The 14,242-nt window shown below is 40.1% G+C and overlaps 2 protein-coding genes across 2 annotated transcripts; both read right to left on the bottom strand.

Moving 5' to 3' along the window:
• Positions 1–1,385: 1,385 nt before the first annotated feature.
• On the bottom strand, positions 1,386–7,342 carry LOC112566469 (cytochrome P450 2U1-like). The gene is made up of 6 exons (XM_025242677.1): positions 7,173–7,342; positions 5,198–5,253; positions 4,769–5,124; positions 3,738–4,271; positions 3,046–3,486; positions 1,386–2,484 (listed from the first exon to the last, which is right to left on the bottom strand). The coding sequence occupies exons 3-6, from the start codon at positions 5,118–5,120 to the stop codon at positions 2,279–2,281; spliced, it is 1,533 nt and encodes a 510-aa protein (XP_025098462.1). The 5' UTR covers positions 5,121–5,124; positions 5,198–5,253; positions 7,173–7,342; the 3' UTR covers positions 1,386–2,278.
• Positions 7,343–9,244: 1,902 nt separating this feature from the next.
• LOC112566467 (cytochrome P450 2E1-like) lies at positions 9,245–13,376 on the bottom strand. The gene is made up of 5 exons (XM_025242676.1): positions 13,291–13,376; positions 12,514–12,836; positions 11,337–11,858; positions 10,401–10,841; positions 9,245–10,112 (listed from the first exon to the last, which is right to left on the bottom strand). Exons 2-5 carry the CDS (start codon positions 12,830–12,832, stop codon positions 9,931–9,933), a joined length of 1,464 nt encoding a protein of 487 aa, XP_025098461.1. The 5' UTR covers positions 12,833–12,836; positions 13,291–13,376; the 3' UTR covers positions 9,245–9,930.
• Between the last annotated feature and the right edge of the window lie 866 nt (positions 13,377–14,242).

Genomic DNA, 14,242 nt, shown 5'->3' with positions numbered 1-14,242 from the left:
AACATTTGACCAAGAAACCTAGACATTTTTTGAAAAGAAAAAGATTGAATGTTGCAATAAAAGTAATGAAAATTGCCTTTCCCTTGCTTGCCCGGCAAATCCACCATCGTGGCCTGTCGTGCCCAAAAGGTTAAACCTAAAACAATACTTGAAATAGTTGGTGATTTTTTGTTTTAGTTTTTTTTGTGAACCTGAAAGCACTATCTGTATTTTGTTTATTTTTGCTTTTCCTAGTTTTGACGTGAAGCCCTGTATGTTCAGTATCTGTATACTTGCATTAGTGCTTTTGCAGGTTTTGCGACACCTGCCTCACTGATTTTAAAGAAAAACGTTTATGATGAGAAAAGAATTTTAATTTTCCATGCTTCAGTAAGTGCATGTTAGTACCAGTTTAAGTGCAAAACGTCACATACAGCTTTAAAAAAAACCTGAAAGTTTACTTGAGATATGAGAAAAAGAAGGAGAGAGGTAAAGAATGGTGCAACAGTAGGTGAAATGTCATTTGATGGGGAAATGAGAGTTGGATACACGGTTCCATCATATATCTACCATCGATGTCTCCCCTGTGATTTTATGTGTTAAGTGCACATGTACTCTTTATATGCAAACTTTAAATAATTGGATGACAGATAATTAAATTCATCACATAGAAAAAGTTCTGGCCAAGTTCAATTCCATGAAGGACTGAAAGCATGTAGATTTGTTTTAACAGTATTCACAAATTATCAGCACTAAGTCAAAAGTTTGTTTTATACCATTGCATTTTGTTGTTAATATGGAGATTTTGGTGGTCTCAGATCAGAATAAAGGTCAATGTATATAAAAACCAGTTCTTGTGTTAGAAAGTAATATAGTGTTTTCTGTGTACGTTTGGTATTTGTGTATGTTGCTACAGCCAGCTGGCTACAGCTAACTTTTTATAACATCAAGCTTTTAAACATAGCCAAAAGTAGGCAAAAGTAGCTGGCTACTTTTGGGGAAATTGAAGCTGTAGTGTAGCCGGCTACATATTGAAAAAAAGTAGCTGTAGTCTAGCCGACTACAAATTAAAAATAGCTTGCCCAACAGTGATGATGTATTACTTTTTAAAGATATTTTTGAAGTTTTGAATGGAAACGTTGAGGTCAGTTTTCAATGTGAGCAGCTAAAACATTTGTGTGTGCTGCTAGGGAGTTTGTTTTCTTTTATTTTTAAACGTTTTCTCTGTTAACAAATCTTCTCCGAAGTGGAGTTCGAGCAGACCACCGAGACTCCCAGTCTAATGACAATCTGAATAAGTGGGCACAATGTGATTGAACGGTCCGCACTTTGCAAACGATTCTTTAAAAAGACTGTAGAATGAACAACATGCAGTGTTATATAGGGAAATGATTTACACAAACCTGTCCCAGCGACAATCAAATTTATTTTAAAAAAAACAAAAAAAACAAAGGATTTTATTGCTTCCACCACACAAACACAGATTGAGTAATCCACGTTCTGTGATAAGTTTAATTCCATACAATCCTACACACCCCTCTACAAAAATATCGTCATGCATTCCTATTCCTTATAAAATGGCTGTGTTGTAAATTTGTTAAAAGGCTCCCACTTTTCTGTTAAAATTTTATTACTGATTTCAATGCCTGTAAGTAGACCTACTTAATTTTATTCTTGCTTACATTGTTATCCTCTTTAATTTACGCCCATAATGACCTTTTTACACACTGACCAGCTTTAAAGTACCTTCGTCAAACTTTATAACTGTAGTGATATCCGAGTCAGTCAAAAAAGGAGTCTTATTAAATGATAGTATTCAAATACAACACATGTTTTGTCTATTTACATTCAAATTCAAATAAATATTGATGTCCGTTTAAATATCATTTGTGTGATGTACACGACAAAGAAATAAAAAATCTGCTTAAGGTGTACGCTTTGAAAACAAATGAAGCATATGCATGATGAAAAGAACTTGTACGCAAGCGGATTAGTATTAATAAGAATAAAATTCAACAAAAAGGTGGTCCAACAAACTGCATTAAAATGTATTTATCCTAGCTATGAATCGTGTAGGTCTCTCCCAACATTTCGCCATTGAAAACTCAGTTGATTAGTCTTTCTTGGTCAACGATCTGTGTTCTCTACGTATGACATAAAAAAAACAGATAAAAATAAACTGAGGCTGTCACTCGTTAATAGATGTGCTGCAGTAATGTATACAGCTTTGATGATAAATAAATAGGAAACTCAGATGTGTTTCGGTTTCCTTTAACACACGTCCGTTCCATTACTGTTTTCATTCAGATGTTTCTTTTGTGGAACACATCCTAGGCACAGCTCGAACCTTGAAGTGTTTAGGGGTATAGGCTACTCCCAGCAGGCCTTGCAAAGATGGCAGCTCTCCAGTTTCCGGAGGGAGGAATTGGAAGTGTTGTACCATTGATGACAGATATAGAAATAATTCCATTCTGGCAAGCGCCTCACCCATACAAACGCGTCGACCTGTTAACAATAGTTTTTTTTATATTTTATATAGTTTCGATATCGAGAATAACATAACAAACGTGTTCTAAAAACGAATATCCTGAGATGGATATATCGTGCTAGTATATCGTTGTAGGCAATCACGACAACCATGAAGCTAAAAGCCATGTCTGTTAGAAATGTTTAAGAAATTGAGTTGAAATTAAACATTCATTTAGCAGCTGAGCTGAAACTAAAAGATAAAAAACCACTTGTATATAAAATGTTTATTATTCAGTAATGAGTTTAAAATAATTATTTACTTAAACTTCTTAAACAGACATAACTTTTACTGTCTGAAACTTTCACACGTCTAAGGTAACTCACCTAACCTAACACAACTATAAACATGCAAGGATTTCGCCACAAAAACGCGCTCATTGTTTGTTTGTTAGTTATATATAAATATGTATAAATATGTTAAAATATGAGGGTGAATAACCTCATCTTATCAAAGTACAGATTTAAGGACTTCTGTATGCGAAGAAAGACCGGAAAAGATAAGCAGTCGAAAAACATTTCGGCTGTGATGTAACATACCCATAGAGAAGGGAATGAACTCTTCAGGTCTCCACAGTTTGCCGTCCTCTCCAATGAAACGTTCAGGTCGGAATCTGTCGGGGTCACCCCAGATCTCCGGATCTCTCATCACAGAATCCAGGTTGGGGAAAACAAAAGTGCCCTTAGGGATCGTGTATCCGCCAAACTCCACGTCACATGGGGTGGTATGTGGCACACTTAGTGGACTAATGTTGGCGTAGCGAAGAACCTCCATGATGACAGCCTCCATGTAAACTAACTGCGGTCTATCCTGTATGGTTGGCGCTCGCTCTGTGCCGACAACTCTGTGGATCTCCTCGTAGCACTTGTCCTGCACGTCAGGGTGGTGAAGGAAGTAAACCAGAGTCCACAGGATAGCTGTAGAGGTCGAATCCGTGCCAGCTATGAAGATGTCGAAGACTGTCTTCGGGAGATTAACATCTGCAAATTGCAAATACTTGTATAACAGCCGCAGTTCTTGTCTGTAAAAATAACTGCTGTAGGTCAAACTTTCTTTTATTTTGCTTTTGTTACTATTGCGGTTCTTCTTATTATTCACATTCCTACTAAGACTTCTCTCATTGACGAGTTGATTTTGGTGAATTTTTGCCAGTCTTGATAGGGAGGTTTTATTGTAGACTCATGCCAATAGTAAATCTCTTATTAAAACAGAAAAATCGGAGAATGTTTACCGTTGATGTGAGGTGATCCTGACTGCCTGTTGCGATGATGATGTATTTCTCTGATGTAGGCGCCAATAAAGTCGTCATCCTCGTATATGCCCTCCTCATACCTGCGGTTGTGCTCGTCTACAAAAGGCTTGATAAACTCATTAAGCAATAGTAGAATACTGCTTACTAAGTGCTTCAACTTAAAGAAATCTCCAGGCAGGTGTCGCAGGAAAGGCAGAAAAGTGACCACTGCACCCGCTCCCCCATCGTGCAAAACGTGATCCATCAACCTAAGGCTGTTTCTAAAGACATCGTCGTCATACTCGAAGCGTTTGCCAAAGAGAATGGAGCAGATGTTGTTGGACACGCTGGCTTGGGTCAAGTGTCTCAGATCCAGTGGCTGACCTTGGCTCTCGGATATGACCCTGATGTACTCTTTGATCTCTTCTTGGACCTTTACCGCCAGCACGTTTTTGCCCATCCCTAGCTCTCGTAGGATATCCAGAGAAACCTTTCTTTGGTCTTTCCACACCACACCAGAGGTGTCACTAACGCCTATTAAACATAAACATTTCCTTACAATTACCTAATTTTCTAGGCGATCCTTAGTCCATATTAGTGTGTGTGATTTTTATTGGTGGTGCAGAGCTCAAGTAGTTTTTAAGTGAATTTTAAAGTACATCTTCACTTATGAGACATGCAATAAAAAAGGGTGAGTGCAGTCGATGGAAAAAGGACAACCTACATTGATCTCAATCTGTCCAAAAGGTCTGTTGCCACATCAATCCACAAACGTGTTACAATGTTACAGTGTATTTGTATACTTACAATTGGATACTGTTTATCAAAACCTGTAATCTTAGCAATCGGTGCTGGTCAACAGACGAGCTTGCAACTTGTAACTACGCAACAGGTTTTTATGCAAATGGATTTGCCACAGTTATGAAATTTCAAAGCAGCTTCACCTCAACAACTACGGAAACTTTCACGATGACCCACTTTTTGGAAACAATTTGATAGCTCAAGATTATTTTAAATACAATTTAACCTGCCTTTGCTCTTGGTTGCAAAATCCATTAAAGGGAGGTGAGGCCTGTCGGAGAAGGTGTCGGCGTTGTTTACCAACGCTTCCTTGAGGACCTTGTAGCCGTTGAGCACCACCACCAGCTGGCTGCCCAGGTACAGACTGAACACGTCACCGTACTGTCGTCGCCATGCTGCGAACTGCTGCGGAGGATCTTTCTTCATCATCAGCAGCAGGTGACCCAGCAGTGGTACAGCCAGCCAAGGTCCTGGAGGTGCACCTGCAGGTCGTCTGACGGAAAACCACCACAACAACGACAACACGGCAACGCCTAAAGCAAGGCCTGTGTTGATGTCGAGGATTTCCTTTAGAATTGCCATGGTGCTGTTATCAACATTGGAAAGTTAATTTAGATAAATCCCGTGTCACTAAAATAAAAACAATATAAGTGACTTACCGCTCATGCAGATGAAGAAAAAGGAATGAACCACTGATGAGTGGGGTGGGAGGGCACTGTACAATTGAAAATGAAAATAAAATCACCAGTTGTTTTATTTTGGTTTTTCTATACTGTTACTGCAGTTACATTTGTTTTCGTGAAAACAAAAAATAGATCCGTGAAAAGGGTAAAGCAGGTGTAGACCGATCTGGCTATCCCTTAGTTACAGCTCGTGACTTTGTACGGGGATACCCCGTATGCTTTTAGAACATTCCTGTTGTTATTCTGGGAATCGAGAGATTGTGCTTTGTTTGTTGTATTGCCGAAAGGTTTTGGATATGTCGACATTATCTTATTAGTTCGACATGGAAAATAAATGTAACGAAATCTGGTTCATGTAGAGACCGGGGTAGAAAGAACAAGAGAATTTCGCTGAATGAGAGTACAGGGTAGATAAAGAAACCAAAGGGCCACAAAAAAAGCATTCTGTCCTACATTTAGCTGGGTAACTGTATCCTACAGTTTGAACACTGAATTCAGGTCCGTTAATCTAATGTTCAAAAAAGGCGATACAACTCAAACAAAAGGCAACAGTAAGGTGTATTCTTTTCAACAGCACAGTTGTCCAGGTCATCAGTACATGGAGAGACCAAAAAATAGTCTCTATTTAAATGTAATTCATTACATTCTTCTTCTTCACACCCGGTGAGGCATAGGGTCGCAACTCCACCCCGCCATCGGATCCGGTTCAGGGCGTCCTTCTCCAGCTGGGACCATGTCATGCCAGCTGTCTCAGCCTCGCTGTGGTCTGATCTCCTCCATATCTGTCTGGGTCTCCCAACCCTGCGCCTCCCCTGTGCGTTCCAGCCCAGAGCTTGTCTCGTTAAATTGTCGGCCGGCTTTAGCAAGGTGTGACCGATCCAGCCACACTTCACATTTTTGATGTCCTGGCTGGCAGGTGTTTGGTTGGTTCTCTCCCAAAAGTCTATATTGGAGATCTTCTCGGGCCATCTAATGTTGAGGTTGAGGCGCAGACATTTGTTGACGAATGTCTGAATCTTGCTGGCGATGGTGTTTGTCACACGCCATGTCTCAGATCCATCTAGAAGGACTGACTTTACGTTTGATAAGAGTTCATTTTGTTTCATCATGTACATTTACCCTGTAGAATTGTCACAACGCCCTAAATAAGCCTAGAATGACGTAATAGTGCATAACACCGTCATGCACACGTCATGCAGAGTTTATTGCATCATTTTCTGAGAGCGTCACGCAAGGCCACAGAAGGTGACAGAGACAGTCTAAGCAAACTGCGACCTTCTCTAAATCTACTTCTGGCCCTGAAGGCTTCAAGGGTGAGAACTCATAGCGCCATTATTATTGTTATCTCCCTTACCAACGTCGTTCATTATCTCTTATACTTGGTCGTGGGGTACATCTGTGTTTTCTTGCGTATGTGTTTATGTATTTTTACACTTTATAGTTTCTTATCTACGTGTGATTGAAGGTTTTATTTGTACGTTCACTTCCTATTGTTGTGGTCTACGTTCATTAGAGGTTTGACAGGAACTGTGTCCCGCCTCTGGCTGAGCGAGTGGGTGTGTGTTCGTGCCGACTGTGTGATCGTGAATCCCGTGACACTAGGAGGCGATATTTCGTGGGATACGGTTTAATAATTCTCCATTTAGTTACAGTTCTGAATACTGATACCTCGAAAGTGCATTAATACTGTGGACACTGTTTGCTATGTTTTCAAACATAACGAAATACCTGATTAGTTAACTTTTTTTTTTTTTTTTTTTTTTTTTTTTCCAGCTGTTAAAGGGAAGTAATCCATAGCGAAACAATTCCTAAAGGTTCTAGTGTCTTCTCCCTTATGTATTCATTCGTATCCGCACAGAATTACCCCACACTACTACTATACTCTAGTGAGGAAGGTAAAAAATTCTATTCATATACAACAAAAATTATGTTTGCAAAACCGTGTACTCACAACTCCACCTGCTCTTTCTGAGTAGTGTCTTGTGCACCAGACCACAATCCTACGTTCAAAAGAACGATCGTAATGAGCTAGGTGCCTAGCTCTCTCTCTCTGGCTGAGCGAGTAACTGTTCACAATGTTTGCTATATTGGTGGAGAAGAAGTGACATTTACCAACTAAGAGTGGTCAAATGTCTATTCCGTCTGCAGTATTCTGCTTTGGCGGTTTAATACAGCATTTACGAAAAACGGCTACTCCCAGATCAACTGACTGTGTTCTTAAAATATTTCGACTAGCCCTATTCATCAAGCTCCAAACAAGTTCCAACAGGATGCGATTTTTTAAAAGTACAATAGTGCAGCTGTGCACTTTTGCCAAGCTACGGCGAATACCCGCGAATGATATATTTCGATTGGCATTTTAAAAAAATTTCTATTAACTTCATTAAACTCAAATCTGTGATACTCTTTAAAGAGCATTTTAAACATATTTACGTGGTGTAAATTTTAACAGTTAGAGGTTTTGTTTTCTTGTAGATAATCAACTGAAAGACTTTAACTGTACCGGACAACGAATTCCCAAATCGAGCAGTAGGTCAGAAGTTAGAAATTAAGAAGAAAATTGTTTATACATTATCTACACCTAGAAAGTACCAAACAAGCATATATTTTATTAGAATATACTTTAGAATTTCAATATTACTATTTTCTTCTCATTTTCGGTTGTTTGAGTACAAATCCGTGTTGAATTACCAGCAACCGACTTCGACATAGAGCTTGATCAACTAAAAACTCGCCTACTTTCAAACATAAAGAAATACCTGATTAGTACACGTTTTTTAGCTTTTAAAGGGAAGTAATCCATAGCGGAACAATTCCTAAAGGTTCTAGTGTTTTCTCCCTTATGTATTCATTTGTATCCGCACAAAATTACCTCAGACTACTACTGTGGCTACAGCAATGTATCGCACAGCTCTGCGGAGCGCGATTACCAGACAGGACGCGCTGTAGCCAAGCCGAAAGCAAGTACTAAAAACCTGATACATATAAAAACAGATACGGACTTTTCATGTGATTAGACGGATGTTACATACGGATGAAGGCACGCTGACAATAGCTATCTTGTTGATTCTAAGTAATGACAGGAGTAATTAATCGATTATATAATTAAGGATAAATTAGCAACGAGGACAGCCAACGATGCATGGACGAAAACGAGCCAATCGTGTAGTATACATCACGAACTTGCCTATACACATCCATGAGTATATTTTCAAAGTTCAAAAACAATAACCTATAGTCTAGGTCACTCTAGTGAGGTAGGTCAAACAATATATTCATATATAAAAATGTTAAGTTTGCAAATGCGTGTACTCACATCTCCACCTGCTCTTCCTGAGTAGTGTCTTGTGCACCAGACCACAATTCTACGTTCAAAATAACGATCGGAATGAGCTAGGTGCCTAGCTCTCAGCTGCGCTTGATGGCTTCTAACCAACTGGCTGTTGCTCTAAGATGAGTAGAACTGAAATCGCTATTTTAAGGATTGTATCTTATTCCGTCTACAACATCCTTTGCGAACCGGGCGAACATCTCTAAACCCTGCCTGCACTTTTCAGAGCTAGGTTCGTGTCTATGTTGAAATCAGCATGATAAATACTGAACTGGTTGTATGTAATCGGACGAATTTATGCGAAGCAGCGGTTCGCACTTTGTAAACAGCTTTGTGGTGTGCGCCATGACATCTGAAACCGCTGTTAATAGAAGACACTTTTAAAAATTGAAGCCTAAGCCTGCACCTACCCTTATCCCTCTGAGCACTGCAGAGTATAAGTATCACAAAGACCGGCTAATAACTGAAGACTGTAAAGAGGACAGTGGGTGAAGTGTACTTTTTATTATTGCTGCTCTCGGGTAAACATTTGACCAAGAAACCTAGACATTTTTTGAAAGGAGAAAGATTGAGCTTTGCAATAAAAGAAATGAAAAGTGCCTGTCCCTTGTTTCCTCGGCAAATCCACAATCGTGGCCTGTCGTGCCCAAAGGGTTAAACCTAAAACAATACTTGAAATAGTTGGTGATATTTTTTTGTTTTTGTTTTTTGTGAACCTGAAAGTACTACCTGTATTTTTTTATTTTTGTTTTTCCTTGTTTTGACATGAAGCCCTGTATGTCCAGTCTTTGTATACTTGCATTAGTGCTTTTGCAGTTTTTTCGACGCCTGCCTCACTGATTTTAAAGAAAAACGTTTTTATGAGAAAAGAATTTTGATTTTCCATACTTCCGTAAATGTTAGTACCAGATTAAGTGCAAAACATCACATAAAGCTTTTTTTAAAAAAAACGACCTGAAAGTTTACTTGAGATATGAGAAAAAGAAGCAACTTAAATGTAAACGGGAAGAATTAAAAGTTTAATTGTTTAATTTGTTTTCAGTGGCTGGTGTGGCCTTTAGAAAGTGGGTATAGAGTCGGGGTACACGTATATTTCTCCTAGCATTGCAGTGCTTCTGACGTCAACACAACCATAAACAGTGAACAACCGACTCATGAACGCCGTAAAATCGCTTCTCAGGCACACACACACACTCGACTTCACCACAACACATACAAAGATTATTTATTAATGTATGACGCAGAGGGCTTTAACTACACTCGAGGAGCTTTCTCTCTTTCCCTCTTGCCTGCACGCTCATTTTTGTCTGTCTTTATCAGTTGATGTGGTATCGTAAGAAGCAGTGCACTTGTTGGCTATGTCTGCTTCCTCAAGCTATCACTCTCTCGCAATGGCACGCACGAAATAGTGGTCTGGAACATCCACAACGCCCAGAGTTCCTTGCAAAGATGGCAGCTCTCCAGTTGCAGGTGGCAGGAAGCGGAAGCGCTGTATCATGGCGGCCAGGTACAGGAACAGCTCCATCCTCGCCAGCGCTTCACCCAGACACACTCGTCGTCCTGAAGTAACAGCAACAAATGTAAGAAGTCTATTCAGAGGAAGCTTTTTAACATTAAAGAATGTGAAAACAGAATGTTTGGGCAAATCGAAGAGGATGTAGACAAATTGAAAAAGAAATGATATAAATAAAATTCGTAAAATTTACAAATCTTTGAGCATTTTCCCCGTTGTCATAGAAGTAGCAACTACGCTAAAGATATAAGCTAATTCACGAATATAGTGATGACATATTCTCGTAAGATTTGAATGGCTGGCAATAATTAGGAAATAATAACAATGCAACAAACCAATGGAAAATGGAATTAGTTCCTCAAATCTCAGTAGTTTGCCATCTTCCCCGATAAACCTTTCAGGACGGAACTTGTCGGGGTCGCCCCAGACCTCCGGCGCGCGCAGCACAGAATTCAGATTCACGAGGACCTGAGTATCTTTGGGAATGGTGTAGCCTTTGAAGTCCACGTCGTAGGCCGTGGAATGGGGTAAGCTGAAAGGTACTATATCAGCGTATCGCAAGACTTCGGAGATGGTGGCCTCCAGGTAGACCAGCTGGGTCCTGTCGCGGATGGTGGGCGCTCGCTCAGTCCCGATGACTCTCTGGATCTCCTCGTAACACTTGTCCTGCACGTCAGGGTGGTGAAGGAAGTAGGCGATGGTCCAGCGGATGGATGTCGATGTTGTTTCTGTTCCCGCAGCGAACAAGTCCAAAACTATTTTCTGCAAGTCGATCTCTGTTTGAAAACATTGGAAATATGATTACTGTGGTTATTTTGTTTAGTTAATGAGGAAAAAATCTTTACCTTTTGCTCGAAAGATAGCTTTTATTTTATTTTATTTTATTTTATTTTATTTTATTTTATTTTATTTTATTTTATCTTCAAAGTACACTGACAGGGATAGTCGCGAACTGGAAAAGTGCTCAGCTTACACCCTCTTTAGGTTTCAGAAAGTTATGTCCAGCCTCTTGCTATTTCCTAACAGAAAGGTGCTATCTCAAAATTAGTTCCCCCACTACCTTAGTTTTTTTCCAATTCTGATGATTTACCGAGGGCTCTTCGCTACAATTATTTTATTTGTAGTTAACAATCTCTTGATTTCCTCCATTTTCTCTCTTGACCATATGAAGAGGAGAAAGAGAAGACGAAAAATGGAAGCATTACAGCATCACCGCCAAAAACAAAGATACAAAATTTTAATATAATTAGATAGTTCATATAATTAAGTACCATTTATAAGGGAAGGCGTTGGTTTCTTCTGTTGTTTTTCTATTTCTCTGAGATAAGCGCTGATGAAGTTGTCCACAGAACTCTCGGTATTCTTGGCGTGATGGTCGATGTAAGGCTTTGTGAAAGTTTCTAAAATCGTCACCGTATTTTTGAACAATTTCTGAATTCCAAAAAGATCCCCAGGAAGAAATCGTAAAAATGGGAGTGTCTGTGCAAGGTTCGCAGAACCTATTCCCTGAACATTCTCATCGATAGTTCGAATGTGTCGCCTGAAGACAGGGTCTTCGTACTCAAAGCGCTTGCCAAAGACAATGTAACAAATGTTGTTAGACACGCTGACCTGGGTCATTTGGGCCAGGTCCTGGGGTTGACCTTTCTTCTCGGCAAGAGCCTTGATATACTCCCCGACCTCTTCTTGGATCTTTTCAGCCAGGATATTCTTACCCATGCCAAATTCTCTCAAGATCTCGAGGGACGCCTTCCGCTGAGCTTTCCAGACAGGACCCGATGATTCGATGATACCTGCAACAATAAAATGATTCTGGAGACATGGCTAACTCCTCTTATCATAATTAGTTGTATAAAGGTGGGTGTCGCGTGTCAGACCTTATTTTTTTAGCAATAAAGGACAGACATTTTTTGCTGGACTCGCGAGAAAAAGGGAAACGCATCGAGCGCTATCTTCCAAGGATATTTTTTATCTCGAGGGATAAGACAGACCTTTCTTGTTGACGCGCGCGCCTCTCGCGTTGTTTTGTCTGACGTCAAGTGTCGTCTGCTCAAAGCTGTTGGAAGATGCATTCTTGAACATTTCGGGACCGTTAGTGTGGGTTTTGTATTTTTGATGTACATTCGCAAATGTCCATCTGCGTATCTGTGAGTTCGGTAAACTTGGTCTTTTGCATCTATTGCTTTTTTCCTTTTCTGGGTGTGGGCATTTTTTCTCATTTATCATTTTTTAAACGTTCTTTGCGTGCGTACGTCCGTGCGACATCGGGTTTTGTCCCTTAAGGTTGCTGTGCTAGGGGGCGGGGAAGCAGTGTGTGAAGCGGAGAAACAAACGTCTATATTCATTTGTGGGAAAATATTAATTAAAGAGAGATTTGTACACGTTAAAACGAGTAGTTCAAAGGCAGTTAAATTTTTTCAACATTTATTGGTCTTCATCGTTGCGCACCTTTACTTTGAACGCTTCCCAGGATATGGATGGGCGACCTGTCTGAGAAGGCGTCGGCGTGTTTGACCAGGGCGTCCTTGATGACCTTGTAGCCGTTGAGCACCACCACCAGCTGGCTGCCCAGGTACAGACTGAACACATCACCGTACTGTCGCCGCCATGTTGCAAACTTCTTCCGAGGATCTGACTTCACAAGAAGCAGATGACCCAGCACCGGAAGAGCAAAGCCAGGTCCTGGAGGTGCTCCTGCCGGGCGTCGTGTTGACAACCACCACAGTGAGAACAACGCCAAAACGACCAGCAACAAGGCGACTATCATCTTCCTTAAACGTCAAACGTAAAGAAAAGCAGTTGATGAAACACTCTTCTTTAAGGTGACATGCTACTAGTATTAGCAGTGTACATTTTTTTTACATTTTTAACTATGTCAGTTATGGTTTTTCATCACCAACCAACAACCACCACAGCCATAGTCGTTTATTTCCCGCTAGCATTTAGATTTAGTGGTCATCTTCAGTAGCAGAAGTCGCAGTAGTTGAACATTACCACCTGAGCTTCTGGCTCAGTTAAAAGGTGAGAAAAACAAGGTCTGTACATTAGAAAAAGCGGATAGGTAAGTAGATGTTTAACGAAGAAAATGTTTAAGCATGCGAACTCAACAAACTCTGAAAACATCACTAAAAACATAATCATAAGCAATAAAGACATAAGAGCGAAGCCTAGACAACATTTTATAAAGGAACTGTACGATTATGTAATGTAGACTGTTTTACTTACGTCTGCAGGTAATCTCACCCACTGGTCACCCAGCGCAGGTAGCAAGAACGTTTTATATGCAAGTCACGCACAGGTCATGGCCACACTGTTATCCTTCCGTGCAAAGTGCAATTAGTCAAATGTAATCTGGCACTTAAATAGACATTTTGAGTTTAACCGATTATAAAATGTTATAAGGTCATTAAGTAGATTTCTGTGTGAGTGTGTGTGGATGGTGAGGGGTACGGAGGTCTTACGAGATGCTTATTTCAATTTGTCGCTTATTTCCTCACAGACAAGAAGACAGAGAAATGAAGGAGGAAAAAAAGGGCAAAAAAAGGGTTTAACGAAAAAAGAAATCTCATTAGAAAAGTGATGGAGCGATAGTACAACAGATGCACCTTCAGAAAGAAGGATGAAATGGAAGATCAAAGTGTGAAAAGTGATGACATGATACTCGAAAAAAAATAATAAATAAAGAAGCTCGGAGATAAATAGAGAGGGATAGAGAAAGCCCACGGAGGTATAAACCCATAAACAGGACTGTTGACACAACCAGTGTTACACTTATTAATAGTTCACTGTATATGCATGTGACATATATTATCCTCGTCTTATCGAAGCTATCATCGGACCTCACACTCGACGGGTCGAAAACTGTGTGTGTGTATGTGTGTGTGTGTGATTGCGTGTGTGCGTGCGCGCAACTGTTTTTAAAAGCCTTGTCTGATAGCCCAGTCTTTGCGAGAAGTGTCAAAATAGTGCAGTTACTCATAAGTACTGCAACCTTGCATCACTTCAGTGCCACAAGTGGTGGTGTGCTGACTGCAGCTTAATTCCAATCGTCTGTCAGTGTCTGTAGAAATCAAACGAACTAGTAGTTTTAATGGGCTCCAAAAATGTTAAAAATACGGCCTGTAAATAGTATTTTAAAAAAAAAATGTCGACTGGGTGTGGGATGAATGCTGGTGCT

Source organism: Pomacea canaliculata, linkage group LG6 (assembly GCF_003073045.1).
Source record: "Pomacea canaliculata isolate SZHN2017 linkage group LG6, ASM307304v1, whole genome shotgun sequence".
Lineage (NCBI taxonomy): Eukaryota > Metazoa > Mollusca > Gastropoda > Architaenioglossa > Ampullariidae > Pomacea > Pomacea canaliculata.
This window is presented reverse-complemented; position numbering and strand designations above follow the sequence as displayed.

Bases quoted from the DNA above. Each gene is read 5' to 3' on its own strand.
- LOC112566469 (XM_025242677.1), bottom strand. From the start codon at position 5,120: ATGGCAATTCTAAAGGAAATCCTCGACATCAACACAGGCCTTGCTTTA. The intron at 4,272-4,768 runs GCAGGTTAAATT...TATGTTTAATAG, and splicing joins TTTTGCAACCAAGAGCAAAG to GCGTTAGTGACACCTCTGGT. The intron at 3,487-3,737 runs GTAAACATTCTC...TGCAATTTGCAG, and splicing joins AGGATCACCTCACATCAACG to ATGTTAATCTCCCGAAGACA.
- LOC112566467 (XM_025242676.1), bottom strand. From the start codon at position 12,832: ATGATAGTCGCCTTGTTGCTGGTCGTTTTGGCGTTGTTCTCACTGTGG. The intron at 11,859-12,513 runs GTGCGCAACGAT...TTATTGTTGCAG, and splicing joins GGGAAGCGTTCAAAGTAAAG to GTATCATCGAATCATCGGGT. The intron at 10,113-10,400 runs GTTTGTTGCATT...CTGTTACTTCAG, and splicing joins ACTAATTCCATTTTCCATTG to GACGACGAGTGTGTCTGGGT.